Raw genomic sequence first — 18095 nt, forward strand, 5'->3', positions numbered from 1 at the left:
CTGGAATCGGTCAGATCACAGGTGCGTGAACCATTCTGTGTGTTAGCTTGCGCTGGGTATATATGTGCGGACCGCAGATTACTGCGCTACCTTTCACCAATGATTTAGATATCACATTAGTGAGTAAAACTGACCTGCTCTCGCCCCAGTTCACAACATCCACACAACGTCGAAGGGCATGGGCTGCAATGCTGAACGCATCACAAATCACGGACGTAATTCTGAGGCTCAGAGCTCACCGGAAACTTCCTGCATTCGTTTGGGGGCCGAAGACCGCAGTTCTGAAAACCACCTACACTTCATATTTGACGCTTTGCATCACATTAGGGGGGGGGGGGAGGGGGGGGAATGACACCACGAACAGACAAGCACTATCCGTGGCTAAACATTGTAACATGCCAACCAACCTGAGTCAGGTCGTTCCAACTGGCGAACATTCTACAATTCACTTCAAAACCACAGACGCGCTCAGTCAGCGCAATCGTCAAACCCCAAGCCATCTGAGCCTGCAGCCGTTAACCAGCTTCTCTTCGCTTCCCATGTCTTCGTGGCAGAGCACACCGTGTCAGCAAGTTTCGTGGCAGCTGGTGGACCACGATCGAACAATCGAACAGCGATCGAACATTGCCAACGGCCACAGCGCCCAAGCGATTTCCAGTCCGATGTGTTGGATTTCACGAACTCCGGACGGCCGTCTTACCGTTCCGCACTGGCTAGCCATGTCATTCCTCATGCACGGGTCATTGTGCAAACATTCAAAAACAAAACATTTTGTTGTTTTATTAAACTACTACCTAGAACAGTGGAAATGGAAGGGGGCTGAGTGGAGCAGCCGCTTTACAACAGACAGACGCACGAGGTAAGGGTAGGCGGACGAATGACACGGATAGGCTGGAGGCATTGATATTCACGATGGGCAATGGTCGTATTCACGCACGTGCGGCCTGACAAGATGCACGGTGGTGTGAGCACCTGGTATGTGCATTAATACCTTCACGGCGTTCCCAGTGCAGCAATGACGCCTACAAGGAATGGAAAAGGGAGCCATATCGGGTTACGGCGGAACTAATGCGAGAGATCCCCTAACACACATCTTGCAGCCATCGTTTTAAAACTAAAACTTTGGCTCCTACCTACACGCAGCTTCTCAACGGGCATCTGCTGCTCTAGATTAATCTACTTCACTTTCCTTCTACTTTTAGTGCACATCAGTCGCTCAAACAATGATGACAGCAAATGTCAACATGCCATGATAGGCATGCAAATTATCTGCACCCGATCCAAGCGTGAGAAGCGCATGAAATTTGTCTTCCTCCTATTCGGAGGTTGCACGACTAAAACCTCCCCATACAACGCAACACACACGCACACACAATCATCACACGTCGACACACCCGCACACTTAAACGGCAAGTCCAGCGCGTACACCTACACATAAGTCAGGTAAATTTGCACTTGCATTCTTATTTTCGGCTTCGCGTAGCCCTGAAACAACAGAAAAGAATCAAATGTCAGGCGATGCAGGAATACGCATATTCGCTACCGTCCCTGAATTATTCGAGAAGTTCCTATATCGTGACGTGTGACAACAAAGCCGATGAAAATGTACGCGATACAAGCTCTTAAATAAAACGAATTCGTAAACCAGGCACCACGGGATGGTCCAGCGTATTTTGTCCCGTACTCAGAGATAAAGAAACCCCACTGAGTGAAGCTTGGCTGGTATAACTTCACCCCATGAGCGGGCCCCCTGAACAGCATTTGTCGGACGGGCGGGAGAGGACTCACCGCTTCGGGGGGCTGACGTCCGACGGCGGTGCGCCGGCGGCCCGTTTCCGAGTGGCGCGGCGCTCGGGGCCCATCTCCACCGGCGGCGGCGGTAGCGGGCTGGAGGCTTGGCGTGTCCCCTTGGCAGCCGGCGACTGAACGACGGCGGCGGCAGCGGCCCGCCTGCCGCGGCCCTGCGCCGCCGGCTCGGTCACCTCCGTGTCGGCGGCAGCGGTGCGGCCCCTGCCGCGTCTGGCCACCGGCGCTGGCTGGCTGTCGTCGCGCTCGGCGCGGACCGCACCAGCACGGCCCCGCCTGGGGGGCTTGGGCGACACGGGGATCTCCTCCTCCTGAGCGGCGGCCGCTCGCCCTCCGCGACGGGTGCCGACCTTCGGCGCCTCGGCGGCTGGCTCTTTCTGCACGGCAGAGCCTCGTCTTCCACGTGCGCCGCTGGTGCTGGCGGTGTCTGCAGGAACTGCCGACACATCGGCTGCCGCAGCGGCCCGGCCGCGCCGCGGCTTGGGCTTCTGACTCTCCACTGCCGTGGCCTCTTCCACCTCTTCAGCCGCAGCGCGTTTCTTGGCTCGCTTGGGCTTGGCAGCGTTTTCGGGCACGGTCGCGTCCTGCGCCACCTCTTCGGCGACAGCACGCCTTCCGTTCCGCCTGGGTTTGGCGACATCCGTCGGCACGGCAGCAGATGGTGCGTTTTCAGACGTGGAACTTCTTGAAGCCTTTCCGACTTCTTCACTCGCCTCTACAACAGAGATCTTTTTAGGGGCCGCGCGCCCAGAAGGCTTTGCCTTGGCGATCTCGTCACCGACCTCAGAGGAATTAGCCGGCTCCACGGCTCGCCTTCCGCGTCTGGATCTTACCGACGTTGTGATAGCTTCATCTGCGGCTTTATCGGCAGCGGCTTGTGTCTTGCCCCGCTTCGGTCTGCTGACTTCTGCCGGTGCATCAGCGACTGCAACCTCGACAGCCGCTCGCCTTCTCTCCCGTTTCGGTTTGGTGGTTTGTGGCGCAGGCTCTGGAGTCTGCACACTTCTGCTCGCGCCACGACCCCTTGTTCTGCTGGACTTCGCGGCATCTTGGGACTCTGCCGGCGTTTCAACACCCTTGGAAGTCGCTCTAGCACTGTCGTGCTTTGGCTCTTCGACCTCCAGTGCAGCTTCCGGCCACACGGCAGCCTTCCCGGCTCGTCCCCTTCTCTTGGCAGCAGGCTCCGAGCTCTCATCGACAGCAGCCTTGACCGCGCGGCCACGAGTCCCTCGTCTGGATGTGACGGGTTCCGCCGGTGCCGCTGTGACGCCAGCCGCAGTTCGCCTGCCTCCGCGACGCGACTTCGGCTCCGACACGTTTTCCTCCGGCACGGACGCAGGCAGAGTCCGCGTAGATTCTTCGCCGGCCGCCGACGGCGCCGGCTCGTCGCTCTTCGAATGGGCACGACCGCGACGAGACCTCCCGCGCGGAGCGGCCACCTCGAGCTCAGCGGTGGCGCTCTCCGCTAAGCATTGATCAGCCGGCGACCCAGCGGCCCCAAGGGCGCCGCCTACGCGCTGGCGGCGAGAGCGCTCGTCAGGTAGGGCGGCAGGTGAGCTGAACAGCTCCTGTACGCCCTCTACGGAGGTCAGGTCATTGTGCGGCTCACCAGAACGGCGAGGCGTCTTCAGCAGCTGCTTGACGCCGGCTACGTTTGTGTAGTCGGCTTTCGGAGTTCGCTTTGTAGTCTTCGGTGTCGTCAGCAGCTTCTTGACACCAGCCACGTTGGTGTAATCCGCAATAGGAGACATGTCAGCACCGCTCGGTGTCTTCAGCAGCTTTTTCACACCAGCTACGTTGGTGTAGTCGGCTTTCGGAGTTCGTGCTGTGTTCCTCGGTGTCGTCAGGAGTTTCTTGACACCAGCCACGTTGGTGTAATCCGCAATAGGAGACATGTCAGCACCGCCCGGTGTCTTCAACAGCCTTTTCACACCAGCTACGTTGGTGTAGTCGGCTTTCGGAGTTGGTGCTGTGATCTCCGGTGTCGTCAGCAGTTTCTTGACACCAGCCACGTCGGTGTAATCCGCCACAGGAGACATGGCGGCGCCACCTGGTGTCTTCAGCAGCTTCTTGACACCAGCTACGTTTGTGTAGTCGGCCTTGGGAGTCCGTGCTGTGGTCTTCGGTGTCGTCAGCAGTTTCTTGACACCAGCCACGTCGGTGTAATTCGCAATAGGAGACATGGCAGCAGCACCCGGTGTCTTCAGCAGCTTCTTAACACCAGCTACGTTGGTGTAGTCGGCTTTTGGAGTCCGAGTGGTCGCTTTGGGTGTTTTCAGCAGCTTCTTGACACCAGCTACGTTGGTGTAGTCGGCTTTGGGAGTCCGAGCAGTCGCCTTGGGGGTCTTTAGCAGCTTCTTGACACCACCTAAGTTGGTGTAGTCCGCCTTCGGGGTTCCTGCAGTGCGCATTGGGTGTTTTCAACAGCTTTTTGATACCAGCCACGTTTGTGTAGTCCGCCTTTGGGGTTCGAGCGGATGTTCGCTTCGGCGTCAACAGCTCCTTAGTCTTCTTAGCGGAACTCCGAGGTGTCATGTTCAGCTTCTTGGCGCTATCCATGCGGGGCGAGCCAGGAGTTCCCTCTTTCGCCTCCAGCATAGCCCCGATCCGTCCCGGGGTGAGCACCGGCTGGCGAGGTGTCCCAACCGGCGACACGAACACGTCCCGCGAAATGTCTGGCGTATACACCGAGTCAAAGTCGAACGTCTTCTCTGCCGCCCAGCCGGGGGAAGACTTGCTCGGCGTCGCGGCACTGGACGCGCGTCGCGACAGGGACGCGGCGGACTTGCGGGAAGACGACACAGACTTGCGGGACGAAGCGACAGACCTGCGTCGCGAGGCGGCCGGGGTCGACTTCTGAGACGCCGCCGGCGACTCCAGCGACGATGCCGGCTGTGCGGCGGAGCCTTCCGCCCGGGCCTTGGCGGACCTGCGCCGCGATGTCTGCTCGTCGGCGCGCCTGGCCGCGCCCGAGCGGCGGGCTACTGCGCTACGCTTGCGGACTGACGCAGCCGCCCGCTTGAGGACCGCCTTGCCATGCAGCACGTAGGTGGGCGGCGACATCGCGTGGCCGGTCGTTGACGGCCCGAACGAGAACGAGTCGGGGATCTCCTGCGGCAAAGCGGGACCGGCCGATGAGCTACTTGGAGCGCGGTCAAAACTTAAATAAATTTTACTTTGCTTACTCGAAAAAATGTCCGACAAGAAATGTAATGGTGCGCAAGGACTGGTGGTCAATGATGAACGTACATAAGTCACTGCAACGGGTGTTAACCAGCGTAGGTAATAATGGACGCAAGGTACCGAGGAAATTTCATTTGAGTCAGTTTGATTTATTAAAACTACTAAGTTCTTCAACGAGCGGACACTGCGATCACAAAATACCCTTTCGATTCAAATAAACGGATTAAAACATGCACATTACATTTGCCACCTTTCTAAATTCTGCAACCCCATGGCCTAGAGTATTTCCGCAATACGGGTGCATCAGGTTGTACAAACATCCAGTAGCGTCCATATAAAGGTCAAAGCATCGTAGGAATTTTATAGCGTTAAGAACGGCTGGCAACAAGGACACCGAACGCCTCCGGGCGCGGTGCCCACGTTGCAGTTTGTGACGAAAATGCAATTTTTCCAATGCTCGTTCGTAAACAATTATCGCCAAATTATCACCGTAGTGCATTTTCAGCAGCGAGGCTGGTCGGCCTGACAACACCAATTGCTATTTGTCTTTCATGTCTCGGTTTGCAAAAACTGTAACTGCCGAACTGAAGCAAAATTTGGAGCATCATTTCGCACGTCCACGTGATAAGCTCGTCCAGTTCATCGAGTAAGATGTGCCCATGAGGGGACATATTTATCCGCACAATTTCATGGTGAAACTTAGGAAGCAAAGCAAAATGACTGTGGAATCGATAAAAATTGTAATGCCCAGACGATTGCGAGAACAACTAGGAAGTGCTGCGACGCACGCTCATCCATGGAGTGGTCCAGTAAGAGCATATATTGGACACTTACCAGATCAAAGGCGGGAACACTCTGCGCCGATGATTTCTTGGCTCGCGGCTGGACCTTCTTCACAGATTTCTTGGCCAGCTTCATGTACTTCGACTTCAGATTCTTCTTTAGCATGTCCGCATAGGTGGGCTTCAGCTTACGGATTGAGCGGGACTTGGCGCTCTTGGCCGCGGACTTGGCAACCTTCGATCGCCGGCCCACAGTTGACGGCGTGACAGGGAGCGACTCTGGAAGATACGACACACGATTAACTAGGCAGACCACAGACATTACACATTACCCAGCAATGTTCTAACGATCAACAGGAGACGACACAAAGTGTTATATTTATAAGCAGTGCACGAGCGGAAGCAAACCACAGAACGCGCTCGCCGAGCTGTGTGTGGCGGTCAGTGGCCGCAGGCTACCTAATACCGTCGGCTCAACACCTTCTACTGGCCTTTATTTCCACTTCTCCTCCCCCCCCCCCCCCCCCCCACACACACTTAATCGGCGCGACGGTTAACGGTCGCTACTGACCACCGTACTCACACGGTGGTCAGTAGCGACAACGGCCACAACTTTTGGCCACAACGTCCCGAAATAAAACCAAAGAAGCACAAAATTCAGTCGGGTGTACCTTTCAGTCTTTTGGAGGCCGGTGCCACTGGTGTGGTGTAGGACCGCTTCGCCTGCCTCGACCCCCCAGCCGGCGTCTTGGGCGTGGTACCGCCCCGGCTGACCAACGAGCTCCTGGAGGTCTTCGGGCTTTTGGCGGTAGACCTCGGGGTCTTGGCTGCAGACTCCGGGGTCTTGGTTGCAGGCTTCGGGCTTTTGGCGGCAGACTTCGGGGTCTTGGCGGCAGACTTCGGGGTCTTGGCTGCAGACTTCGGGGTCTTGGCTGCAGACGTCGGGCTCTTGGTGGCAGACTTCGGGCTTCCCACAGCCATCTTCGCCTTTATCTTCGTCAGCGACCGCGGACTGCTTAATGAGAAGCTTGCTGAGGTCCTGCTGACGGATTTCGGGGTTTCCTTTAGAGGTGTTTTGCTACTGTCCGTGGATTCTTTTGGAGACTTGCCTGGGGCACTCTTGGAAATCTTGGAGACAGATCTTGGTGTACGCGGTGTTGTCGACTTTAGACTTCTGACCGGAGTCGGCTTTAATGTCTTCGAGACAGATATTGGGGTCCTGGTCGGTGTTTTAGTCAAAACCCTCGAATCGGGAGAACTATTGGCCACAACGTCGCGGGAAGTATCCCCTGAGCTCACGCTTTCGCTACCGACTTGGAAAGTTTCTGGAGAATCCAACAGAATTGAGTTGGACGTCGCCCTTCCCAAGACAGGACTGGACTTGGCGTTCCTGGGACTGATGCCCAGCTGGCCGGGGCTCCCTGTCGAGTCAGCTGACGGACTGGTGACGAGACCGCCATTACCGTCCTGCTGGCCGCGGTCGTCGGACCTTCTCCGCGGCGTACCTCCCTCCGAGTGCCGATCCCCGCCGACCGGGGTGGCGAACAGGCTGCCCCCGCTGCCCGGCGTCGGAAGAGAAGACCTCTTTCCCCTCTGAGGGGTGTTCTCTTGCGGACTCTTGGGAGAGCCGTCAGTCACAGTCACGCCCGTATGAGCGGCCCCAGACTTCTTCGGCGTCACACCTGCCAACTTTCCACGCGGAGTCTTCTTGACGCTGCCAGGGGTTTCGCCGACTGCCACCTCATCAGAGGCCTCAGTCCGCATCTCACCTCTGGGACTGGGTGTTCCCGTCGTGAGCCTGTGCGATGGCGCCAGCTTGCGCTCAGCCGTGGCGGGAGTGATAACGGTGCCCGGGGCGATCCGGCCGCTGGCCGGCGTGCCCTTGGACGAACGCGGCGTCACCTTAGACCCCAGCACAGCACCCGACTTTGGAGTCTTCCGTGCCGACAGTGAGCGACGCTGGGGCGTCATTTTCGGCGTGACACCGACCGGGGTGACCCCAGAGCGAGCGCGGCCTGGCGCGGCCGCACCCGGCCAAGGGCTGCCCTTCGAAGCGGACCCCGGCGGCCCGTCCTGCGGCGTGCTGGCACCGGCGGTTCTCTTCGGCGTACCAGGCAGCGACGGGCCTTTCGGCTGGGCCGGTGACATTGGTTGGTGTCGCTTCAGCGACCCATTCATGGATGCCTCACTCAAAGCGTGCTCAGTCTCTTCCACGATCACTGTCTGTAACGACGAAACAAACAAGGAGTCGTCAGGCGACGACGGAAAGAGCATGCAGCACAAACAGACGTCACGCGAGATCACTCCACCCGGCACTGAGCAACTGCGAAAACACGCCACGACGACAAAAGATGCTCCACCCGACAGCGGACGATCAACACGCCAGCCGTGAGCAGCGGCCCATCGGCGGCGCAGACCGCACACCGACCTGCACCAGGGGTGTGCGTGCCGACACGCGAGCGCCCTTCTTCACCGGCGTAGAGGGCGGCAGCTCGCGGTTGAACTGTTCGGGACTGAGCACCGGCCCGAACGACACCCTCTTGCGCTTGGCGCTGCCGCCGAGCGCGCTCAGCACCTCGACACGCTTCAAGAGGCGGCCACCTGCCGGTCACAGGCGTCGGTCAGCGCCAGGGCGGAGCAAGCATCGGGGAGTATAGACAGTATCGTTTATCACAATGGGACTTAGTAGGCAACGGTTGGGTGTCTATTGCGCGGACAAAAGGACAGAAGACAAACAATCCTCTATCGCATTGATACAGGGTAAAGTCATACACAGTGTAAAGCTACATAAATGATTTATGCCTGCATGACTTTACCGTCTATTTCACAGGTACAGATGACACGGCCACCCGCATGCACCGAGAAATCACTTCCGCACCTCTGGACAGAGACAAAACGGCACAAGAGGACAAGAGACAAGCCCCGAATGATAACAAGGGACGATAAATTTCGAGGCACTCGGCATCAACCTTAAGAGCAAATGTTTATGCCATGCAGTCATGGAGGCACCCGTCAACCGTCACTGATGAGAACAATGTCAGCCAAGATCTTCCTGAAAATGTCAGGATTTCCCGTTAGAAGTGTGACCAAGGTACCCCTAGATGCACAGCGTTAACAGCATTGGTTTCAAACTCGATAATATGTCACCGACAAAGGAAAGCCATTTTGATAAGCTATGCTTCAACGTTCCTGGCACGATGGAGGTGCACATTTGTATAAGACAATCCGGAATGGGATCATCTTTTTCATACGTGATTTGAGTCTTTCTATGCCAAACTGCGACGACCACATTACGCCTATCGCCCTGGGTCAAACGAGCAGCAATTCGCATCTAGTGAGTAAACCCTGGACATACACTCCAGGCAACTCTGGTATTGGACACTAATTATTTCAATCTAATGTCTAGAAATTTGCGCCATAATATTCCGACTCATTTCGCATCCGCTATTTTTCCTTTCGTCTACGCTGCAATGTCCTGATTAACTTCAACAGTGTCGTGCGCCCTATTGGCGGACGAGTGTACGGGAGTGGCACTTGACGGTGTTTTAGTTCATAGCGCTGTAGCGGAAGACAAAGCATGAACGTGAGTATTCCAGTTCGGTGAGATTTGTTGGGTAGACCTGCTCATATGGGCATCATGTTCTGCTCTCCTGAAGAGGGGAATTTATACACCAGAAACCAAATACATGCTGATTGGCTTTTTCACATCTCACATTTCTTTTGCCAATTTTCTATTTGCGATGCACCAGCTAGGAGGCGAGGATTACAGAGTGGTACTCATTCAAGTGGGCGTTTTAGTCCGCAAGGGCACGGCATAAGGCGTAGCGCAAAAGTGACAACATTCATGTGTTTGGGATTTATATGGGTTGAAGACTGAGTTTAGGGACCTGGATTTTCTGTTCGTACCGATTTTCTTTTAAATAAGCTACTCCCATCCCGGTTTCTTGCGAGGCCCTCACGTCTGACGTGCCACAGAAGTACGGTTTAATTATGAAGCGTTCCGCTTTCAGTGCTTTTATACCGCCGACGCCTCGACAGCATGGCTCACGTGCCTTTAATTAAAATGTGGCCGCACGGATAACAGCTAGCTCAATTCATCCTGCCCGGGGGAACACGGAATGTGCGGTGAAAGAGCGTTCACAGACGGGTGTGCGATGATGCATGAGCTCCGAGGGCGGTTGCGTTGGTAGCCGACCACCTATTGCTGGAGCGTTATTTGAATCGTCGGCCATCGTGCTGTCTGTCTGGTCCGTTTAAACTAAACAACAGTCAAATGCGAGCAACTCGTGATGCCTTCAAGCGTGCGGAGCTGACACGAATATGCCAACAAACCAACGTAGCATGGCATGTTAAAGGATGGGTTCCACATTCATGAGGTTTTGAACTGAAATAGCCATCTTGAAGACCTTTACATGCTGTCCGCAATCCGGCTATTCTCAAGACCCAATCCCCTCTAGTTTCTGAACTACACGCCCGCGAAAACTGGGAAAAGGTATACCGGAGTCTTTCAGTCACCTTGGCATTCATGACGTCATAATAACGTCATTCTAGTCATGTCATTCCATAAGCCATGCGGCGATCAAGGCCAAGAAAAATATAATTGTTGAGGCGTCCAAACCTAGGCGTTCGTAAGGGCAATTACCAGATATAACAGCTGTCAATAGGCTCTCCATCAATATTGTGCAATGCACGATAACGCAACCAAACCATGCGCATTGAGGAGCGTGTTTATTAAACAGAAAATTGTAATATCTAGAGCACTTTTCCACTTAAAAAGCATGCTGATAGTTAAAGGTGAGCTTGTTTCAATATATCTGACGATTACTTCAATATTTTCAAGTGTCAAACATTTCCTTTATGGAGAAAGCCCCACTTTGGGGATCTGTTCCAAACGCAGGCTCACTGAAATGGACGACTGGGAACAGCAACCACTTGCACTGCCATTAGAAGGCGCACTGACAATGCGATGCAACATATCAACAAGCTTTTAATATGTTTAGGCCCTTGGCCCGACACCCGAATCGGTCGCACTGAAGCATTGCAACTTTTGCCGCGTGTCGTCATAAAAGAGTTAACTTCCAGCCCATCAATCCACAATCAGTGACTGTGACGGGTAGGGCATCATAGAATGATTTAGAGCTGCTTACTTGGATCGAAATAAACTACTCCAAGCTACTGTGTTGCTCACCAATATAACAACTGGGGGAGCAAGCAGGCCTCAGATATCATTTTAGCCGATCGTCACTTACACCAACGGGAGCTCAACACATATCTTAAATAGTCGACGACCCCAACACGCCAGCATGAAACGCAGACCGAACGGTGTAAACGAACGATGTAAAAGGCCAGATGTTGAAAAACAGGCCTCACGTACAAAAGTCTATGGGTTTGGTCAGCGACAGGGGACAAATGAAAAAGACTACAAGATCGTTCTCAGATGTCACCGGGCTGCAGGTCAGCTGAAGCTGAAGCCAGCTAATGAGCTGACCGAGATGGAGGCTGCTGAAGGAAGCGATGGTCCTGGCCATCCGCTACGGCGCTGACCGTAACCTTCTTCGGCGGACTATTCGGTCTTGGTGTGGAAGACCTTTACACGCGCTCGAGCGAGGGTCAGTTTGACCCCTCACCCCACGAAGGCTTTTCCGGAATCATTTCCGAATGTTCATTTCCAATTTATCGATAACAGGAACCATATTTAGTATCTTCCATGGACTTCTCAAAGGTCAGAATAGGTCACTGCCCCAAAATGAGCACCAGCGACCTTTCGCTTAGAGCAGGCGACCTACGAACCTCAAATTTTGACGAGTGAGTTCACGGACAAGCCGACACACCCTGGGAATTCGGCGTCTCCAGCTTTCTTTGTTTGAGATCTAAGGGGGGGGGGGGGCTCAAATTGACTCCCCAACCGGGCGAAGGGTATTCAACCGACCATCCGGGCGCCTATAAGTTCCGCTGTTTAATGCGTGATTAGTAAGATTGCTGTGTTTAAGCTTGCGTTTGTACCTAGCTGGCATTCGGACTTCACTGAACGACATGACTTTCTGACGCCGTTCCTCGCAGTTTCGTTCACAATCAGGCGCTTTGTCCAGAGGAATAACCTTCGTTCTAATGTCCCCACTTGTCATGTCGGCACTTAAGTCTTCACTCGTTCTCGGTGAAACTCGAGTAATTAAGCTGCAGCATGTCGTTTTTCGAGACCGTACCATCTTTAGCTACCAGGTAGATTTCCGGCGGCCCACGGCAGCATTAACCCAACGGATTTGGTGAGATGCTGGGATTATTTGATTCTCACACTGGGCAGAAAGGGATTGGATCTGTTTTTTAAGCTTTTACATCCGGCGCGGCAAACTTCTCTCCAATTCATCTGACATCATCATTTCCGAGAGCTCTCCCCTTATGCTGCTCCAATTCAGTAAAGATTTGGCCTTGTTGTAGGCTCTTTAGGGCGCGAGCACACGGTGGTGGTACTTTAAGTATAGCAGTGCTTCAGTTCACAGCGTGCTGGCCAAAGACGATGGGGAGCAGAGGAAAGGAGACGGGAAAACGGGGAGCGGAGAAGGCAATATTTATTGTTCGAGATTAGTTGGAGGGTGGAAAATCTCCTCCACAGCACGACTTCTGCTCGTTCTAGACGAAACAAAACGAGGAGTTTTCTCGCTGGCCCAGCCACTTTCAGCTCCCTTAAGAACGGCAAAAGGCAAAATGTTTCAGACCCCCCCCCCCCCCCCCCCCGTTATGCCTCATATTGGTTTGACATACCAACACGAAACCCGTTCTGCACTGTTTTATGAGACTTTCCGTCATGGAACGGTAATCTAATAAAATGAGCTGCTGTTCAATATCAGATGCAGATGTATTATCATCCCGTTACAACCACCGGTCGAAGGTGGAGTTTGCAGCAATCATGAGGTCCAATCCCAGGAATCTGTCCCATTATCGACACAACAGGAATCTTAAGAGCATGTATTAATTTCAAAATGTATACACTAGATTTAAATAGTAAATTTGTACTTCGACTATCACTTGAATTCGGAGAATGAATGGCCCGGTGCCGCACCCCAGACAGCCTACCATCACAGCACTACCAAAGGTGACACCCTGCCACTACCTGCGTGGACTGACTGGGTACAGCCGGTCCAGCTCAACGGAACGCAGGCAGGGGACAGCCAGGCTATCGGCCTCGGTTATCACTCGACACTCGTCGGTCGTGTCGGGCGCGGGCACGCTCAGGCCCGATTCAGGCGTATGGTCGGCTCCTTCGGGCCCCGCGCGCACACGACCATCAGCGCGGCAGCCACCACACAGCAGCCCACGCCCAGCCAGAAGAAGCGGTTACCTTCAGAGGCGGCAGTGGCGGCGGTGTCGGCGGCGGCGGCCGAGGAGGTGTCTAGCGTGCAGTCGGCGTCGCCGCGCCCCTGGCCCGGATCGTTCTCCTTCTCGGCGGCAGGACCGGGCGAGCGGACCGCCTTCGCGCCGACGGCGGCCGGCGACCGGCCCGAGGAGCGGCGCTGCGGCCGGTCGAGCAAGCCCTCGCCGCCCGCCGACGGCTCCGGCTCCGGCTCCAGCCACAGCGGCGAGCCCTCCGGGTAGTTCCAGCGGAACGAGCGCTCGCCCACCGTGAACACGTCGCCGTGCCGCAGCGGCTGCGGCTGCTCCCGCGGCACCTCCTTGCCGTTCAGCATCGGCGGATTCACGCTCGCCAGTGTCGTCAAACGAGCCTGGCGGACGGCCAAGGACGATTGGTCAGACGGCATGTGATTCATATCGGTCCGCCCATGGAATCGGAAGTGGGTACGCCGTCGCGACATACCAACGTCCCGTTAAACACAAACTGGCATACAAACTCTGAGTTCACGATGGCGAAAAACCGGCAGCGCAAGATCTTCCTTGTTTATACTCAGCAAAACCAGTGTGAGCAAGCGTAATATGAATTTGCTTGTGCGATGTAAGGGCAGTGGACCAAAACAAATGGATATTGGTAGCCAACGACTTACGTTTGGCTTAAATATAAAAAACAAACGCCAACACGTATCGCGTACAAGAAAACATCAAACATTGTGAAAACATCGAAAACACGACGAAAATGTGACGTTGAAGATAAATCACAACATGGTATGTGATTGCGTCAAGAGGTCGTGAAGACCGTAGGAAAAAAAACGAACAAAACACGAAGAAAACATGATGCTCCAATGATGGCACAGAAAGATCGTAGCAACGGTTCGTAGAGACTGGGGATCACCGAAGAAAATGTCGCCATTGATAGACCCCGTACTTGATACACCCCGTGCTTCAAGATAGTGTGGGGTCGGATCGTACGCTGACGAATAAAGCATACGTTCACACGGGATAACATCGTCCGGAGAAATATCGTCATGGAAAGTGGTCGCAAAGTAAAGCAGTGTAAGCCAAATGTCGCATGACACGGTCGGCCTACGATTGTACGAGCAGGGCGATACGACACGGATGCGGCAAACAGTACAAGCTCAAAAGGCATAGGATAGATACGATCTGAAATGAAACACCACATGATAATGCTAAGCTTTGGCCCTCATATTACATGCGGCTAGGAAGCCCAGTGAACTTGGGATTAAGAAGGGAATGACGCCGTAATTTTCAGTAGCGAGGATAAATCCAAACGCCAGAACCTTTATAAGTATTCATGACAACGTACTTTATGTTACTTCAAAATCCTACGCGGCCATAAGCAGAAATATGCTTAAGTTACGCTACAATGATACACAAATCGATGTAATCCAGCAGTGTAAGCGCTAGAAATAACCAGAAATTAGCAGCTACGAAACTCAGCGAAAGTGCCATGTCATCGGAAAAGCTTCGGCGATTTACAGCAGCCATAGCAAAAAGCGCGTATCATTAGCAGATATATAACAGCTGAGCATCACTCCCATTGACTTGGGAGACAGTCTCCGCGCTTCTCCTTTCGGCTCCCAAATAGCTGCATGACAATTGTCGCCAATTCGAAATCATTGCGTCTCCAAGCACATGTCTGGAATTTTCGCGTTTGTGTCTTTGAGGGCAGGTGTAAGGGGGGGGGGGGGTGTATCTTCTGACAGATACGCATCACTTACTTTGTTGTTGATAAGCTTACTGACGACATTTACGCGCACTTTACTTCACTTTCAACGCGTACATTTGTTGGAGAAGTAAAACACACACTTGAGCTACTCTGTTTTCATTTGACTCTCTAGAAACTAATAAAGAAATCCTCCATTGGCCTGCTGTATCATCATACCACAGCAAGATCCATTTTTATCGCACAAAAAAGGGTCAAATGGATGTCAAAGATATCTACAGAAAAAAGGACCTCTCAAAAACCAGTTTAAAATTACCTAAACCAACACTTGGATGTAGTGTGATAATGGTTATCCAAAATGTTTCACTGCCATGTCATACTTAACTTGTGAGATTACGAAGTGAAGCCCACACTGAGCGTACAACCTGACCTATCACAACACGGATCTTACATACACACACATACCGAAGGGCTACTATCGGCGTATTATTTAACGTGACGGACATTCAATGCTGCTTCCTTATCGTCAAAGTGTAGTCTTAAGGAGAGGTTTGACCTAAATTCGCCAATTTTGCCTTGCACAACTGGTCTGACCAGACTCCCTCGCAGGGGCACCGGCTGGGGCGTGTAGGGGCGAAGCGTCCCCTCAGCTCCCAGCTCCGGCAGAAGATGAACGACGCAATCACCAGTGACCCAGCCGGTAGGCTCTAGCTCCTTGCCCTGTCCGCTCCCTCAACACCCACCTCCTCGTGTACCGCCCTCCCACCACTCCTCTTCCCAGCAGATTGATGCAATTCCATGTGACTCTCACCTCTCCATCGGGGCTGATGTCCAGTCGGCAGTGCTGTCGAGAGACTGTGGATAGCTGGACGCGGACATCACACTCAGAGTGACGCCCTATCAGGCAGCTGTCGGTCACCACAGGGAACGAAGAGCCCTCCGCTCCACTGCGCCTCACCACGACCACATAGCCGTGCGCCATTGGTGCACACTGAAAACGGGATACAATTGTCAATAGTGACATTGGAATGCATCCCTGGAAACATCTCAATGGCAACACAAGGTCACACATACAGGTTTGGGTAAAATACCCACAATATTTGTTTTGCTGAAGAGTATATCTTTCACTGGGAGCACCGACACAAAAATGTAAATCCTGAGGATCGCATTGAAAAGCATCTTGCAAGATAAATCTGAGCCAATAAACTTTCACACAACTCAGCTGCTTTAGCATGAAATATATAATGGATAATGTATGTGTGATAAAATAATACAGATCATACGCAACATTGCAATCATAATTTTTGATAAGGTATGAATGTACAATAATATAAAATAAGTAATGTATGCTAAACCTTGCATACTAAATGTCAGCCAATTTCATTATCATATTGTACAGGTTCTTAAAAGGCTCTATTTCACTCTTTTTATGTCATTGGGACCTTACAACGCACTCAGCTGCTGAGGCTATATGGCGTCACCTGCCTCTCACCCTGGCAGGAAGGGCGGGCACCGCGGGGAATCGAACCGGTACCTCTGGTTTCCCAGACGTGTAGCGGTTAACGCAGACACGTTAACCACTACACTGCCAGCACCCCTCTATTTCACTCTTGTTGAATTACTTACATGGTGGTATGTTGGGTAATGGGATACAAGCAGAATTATGCTATGCATCAGGTACATACAAATAATGTATTACAAGCTACCTAGGTACATGATATGAATGGTGAAGTTTCAGAAACAATGAGGGAATCACATTCAGTAAATGCAACAGTAAACAATATGTAAATGTGACAGACATGAATGATGGTAAATGGCTACATATTCAGCATCTTGAAACCAACTGTCTGCATAATCACATTAGATCAGGACATCCCAAATGTGTGTGTTGCTTTGAATCCTAGGCAAAGGAGCTGAAGCATGCTGATTTAAATCATAACTATTGGCTGATCTACCATCATGAATAAACATGTTTTGTATGTACACTGCATTGTCAGTTGTAAGAGTGGAGCATGAATGAAGACCACAGGGCCGGTCACCCACACCTGCCTCCTGTTGGCAGATGGCATCTCAGGGAATCCCATTGGAGGAAATACCTTGAAAATACCCATACATGCAGCTGAAGGATGGAGAGGGGAGGGGGGGGGGGGGTAAATAGGGCAGTAAACAAGGTGTAAATGTGGCAGACATGAGTGTTAGCAAATAACTACATATTCTGCAGTTTAAAACACATTCTGCCTGCATAATCACATTACATCAGGGCATTACAAATGTGTGTGGTTGAATCCAAACATTGAATCCTTGATCATTGTCTTAAATCCAAGGCAAAATGACTAAAGCATGTTGATTTAAATCATAGACATTGGCTGACTTATCACACTTATCACCAGCACCATGATTCGATTAATCACCGTGCATCTACTCGGCAAGTGGGTATTTGTCTCCCCACCGCTTTGGTCACCTTACACAGGGATGTAGCTTCCTTTTCGAATGTATAGGACTTCAGTCCCCCCCCCCAAACCTTGAGAAAGGCGGACCGATTTCGGACAAAAACCTATTTAATCGCAGATTTTTCAGGTACGTTTCATAATCTTTCACAGCTTAGCCCCTAACTCATTTTACATTACGCAAGCCGTTACTATTACAACCACTGACACATTACGTACAAACCTAGATTGAATGTTTCGACCGAATCCAAAAAACTTATCAAGGTTTAATGAGAAACCCCAAACTCACCTTAAAATGCTCCAAGCTAGGGAAAATGGTAGATATTTATTACGGTAAAACAACATCCAAACACATCGGTACCCACAACGCTGCCCACAAACACGAGCGCCAACTTTTCAAATGAATGCGGGGGACGGGCAACGAACGTTCAGTATTTCGTTTCAAAGAATATAGTTTTTAAATATCAATCACTAATGTTATAGGTCAGCAAATTTATGATGTTGCATTAAGATTTTTATGCCAATCATACATGATTTTATGTTTTGGCGTAAAAATAATTATCAGAGATGGACTAAATAATATCATACTTTCTGCGCATGACTATTGAAGAATAAGGGTTTACAAATGCGTATTTGTGCAGATAGTGCTGATGGTTGAAAGTGCTTGTTATGAAAAAGTGTAAAACAGATCTACAGCTTTCCCTTTCGAAATTCAGTTTAATTTCAGCAGATCATCTTTTTTATATTTAATTGAGTGTGGTCGATAAGCTGAAAATAGCTTGGTGCTGAAACTGAGGTAAGCATAGTGGCGGGAGTTTCAATTGGCTGGGTATACTTTGGTACTCC

The 18095-nt window shown here is 52.2% G+C and overlaps 1 protein-coding gene across 1 annotated transcript; it reads right to left on the bottom strand.

Annotated features, from left to right (window-relative positions):
* Positions 1 to 765: 765 nt before the first annotated feature.
* LOC119112052 (nascent polypeptide-associated complex subunit alpha, muscle-specific form-like) lies at positions 766 to 17657 on the bottom strand. The gene is given in 9 exon segments (XM_037236028.1): positions 766 to 1485; positions 1789 to 4214; positions 4216 to 4917; positions 5824 to 6050; positions 6443 to 7994; positions 8200 to 8372; positions 13108 to 13489; positions 15614 to 15793; positions 17539 to 17657. Coding segments are annotated over 8 exon segments (5655 nt in total). The 5' UTR covers positions 15785 to 15793; positions 17539 to 17657; the 3' UTR covers positions 766 to 1463.
* Between the last annotated feature and the right edge of the window lie 438 nt (positions 17658 to 18095).

Source organism: Pollicipes pollicipes, unplaced genomic scaffold, assembly GCF_011947565.3.
Source record: "Pollicipes pollicipes isolate AB1234 unplaced genomic scaffold, Ppol_2.1 Scaffold_7261;HRSCAF=8764_pilon_pilon_pilon, whole genome shotgun sequence".
Taxonomy (NCBI): domain Eukaryota; kingdom Metazoa; phylum Arthropoda; class Thecostraca; order Pollicipedomorpha; family Pollicipedidae; genus Pollicipes; species Pollicipes pollicipes.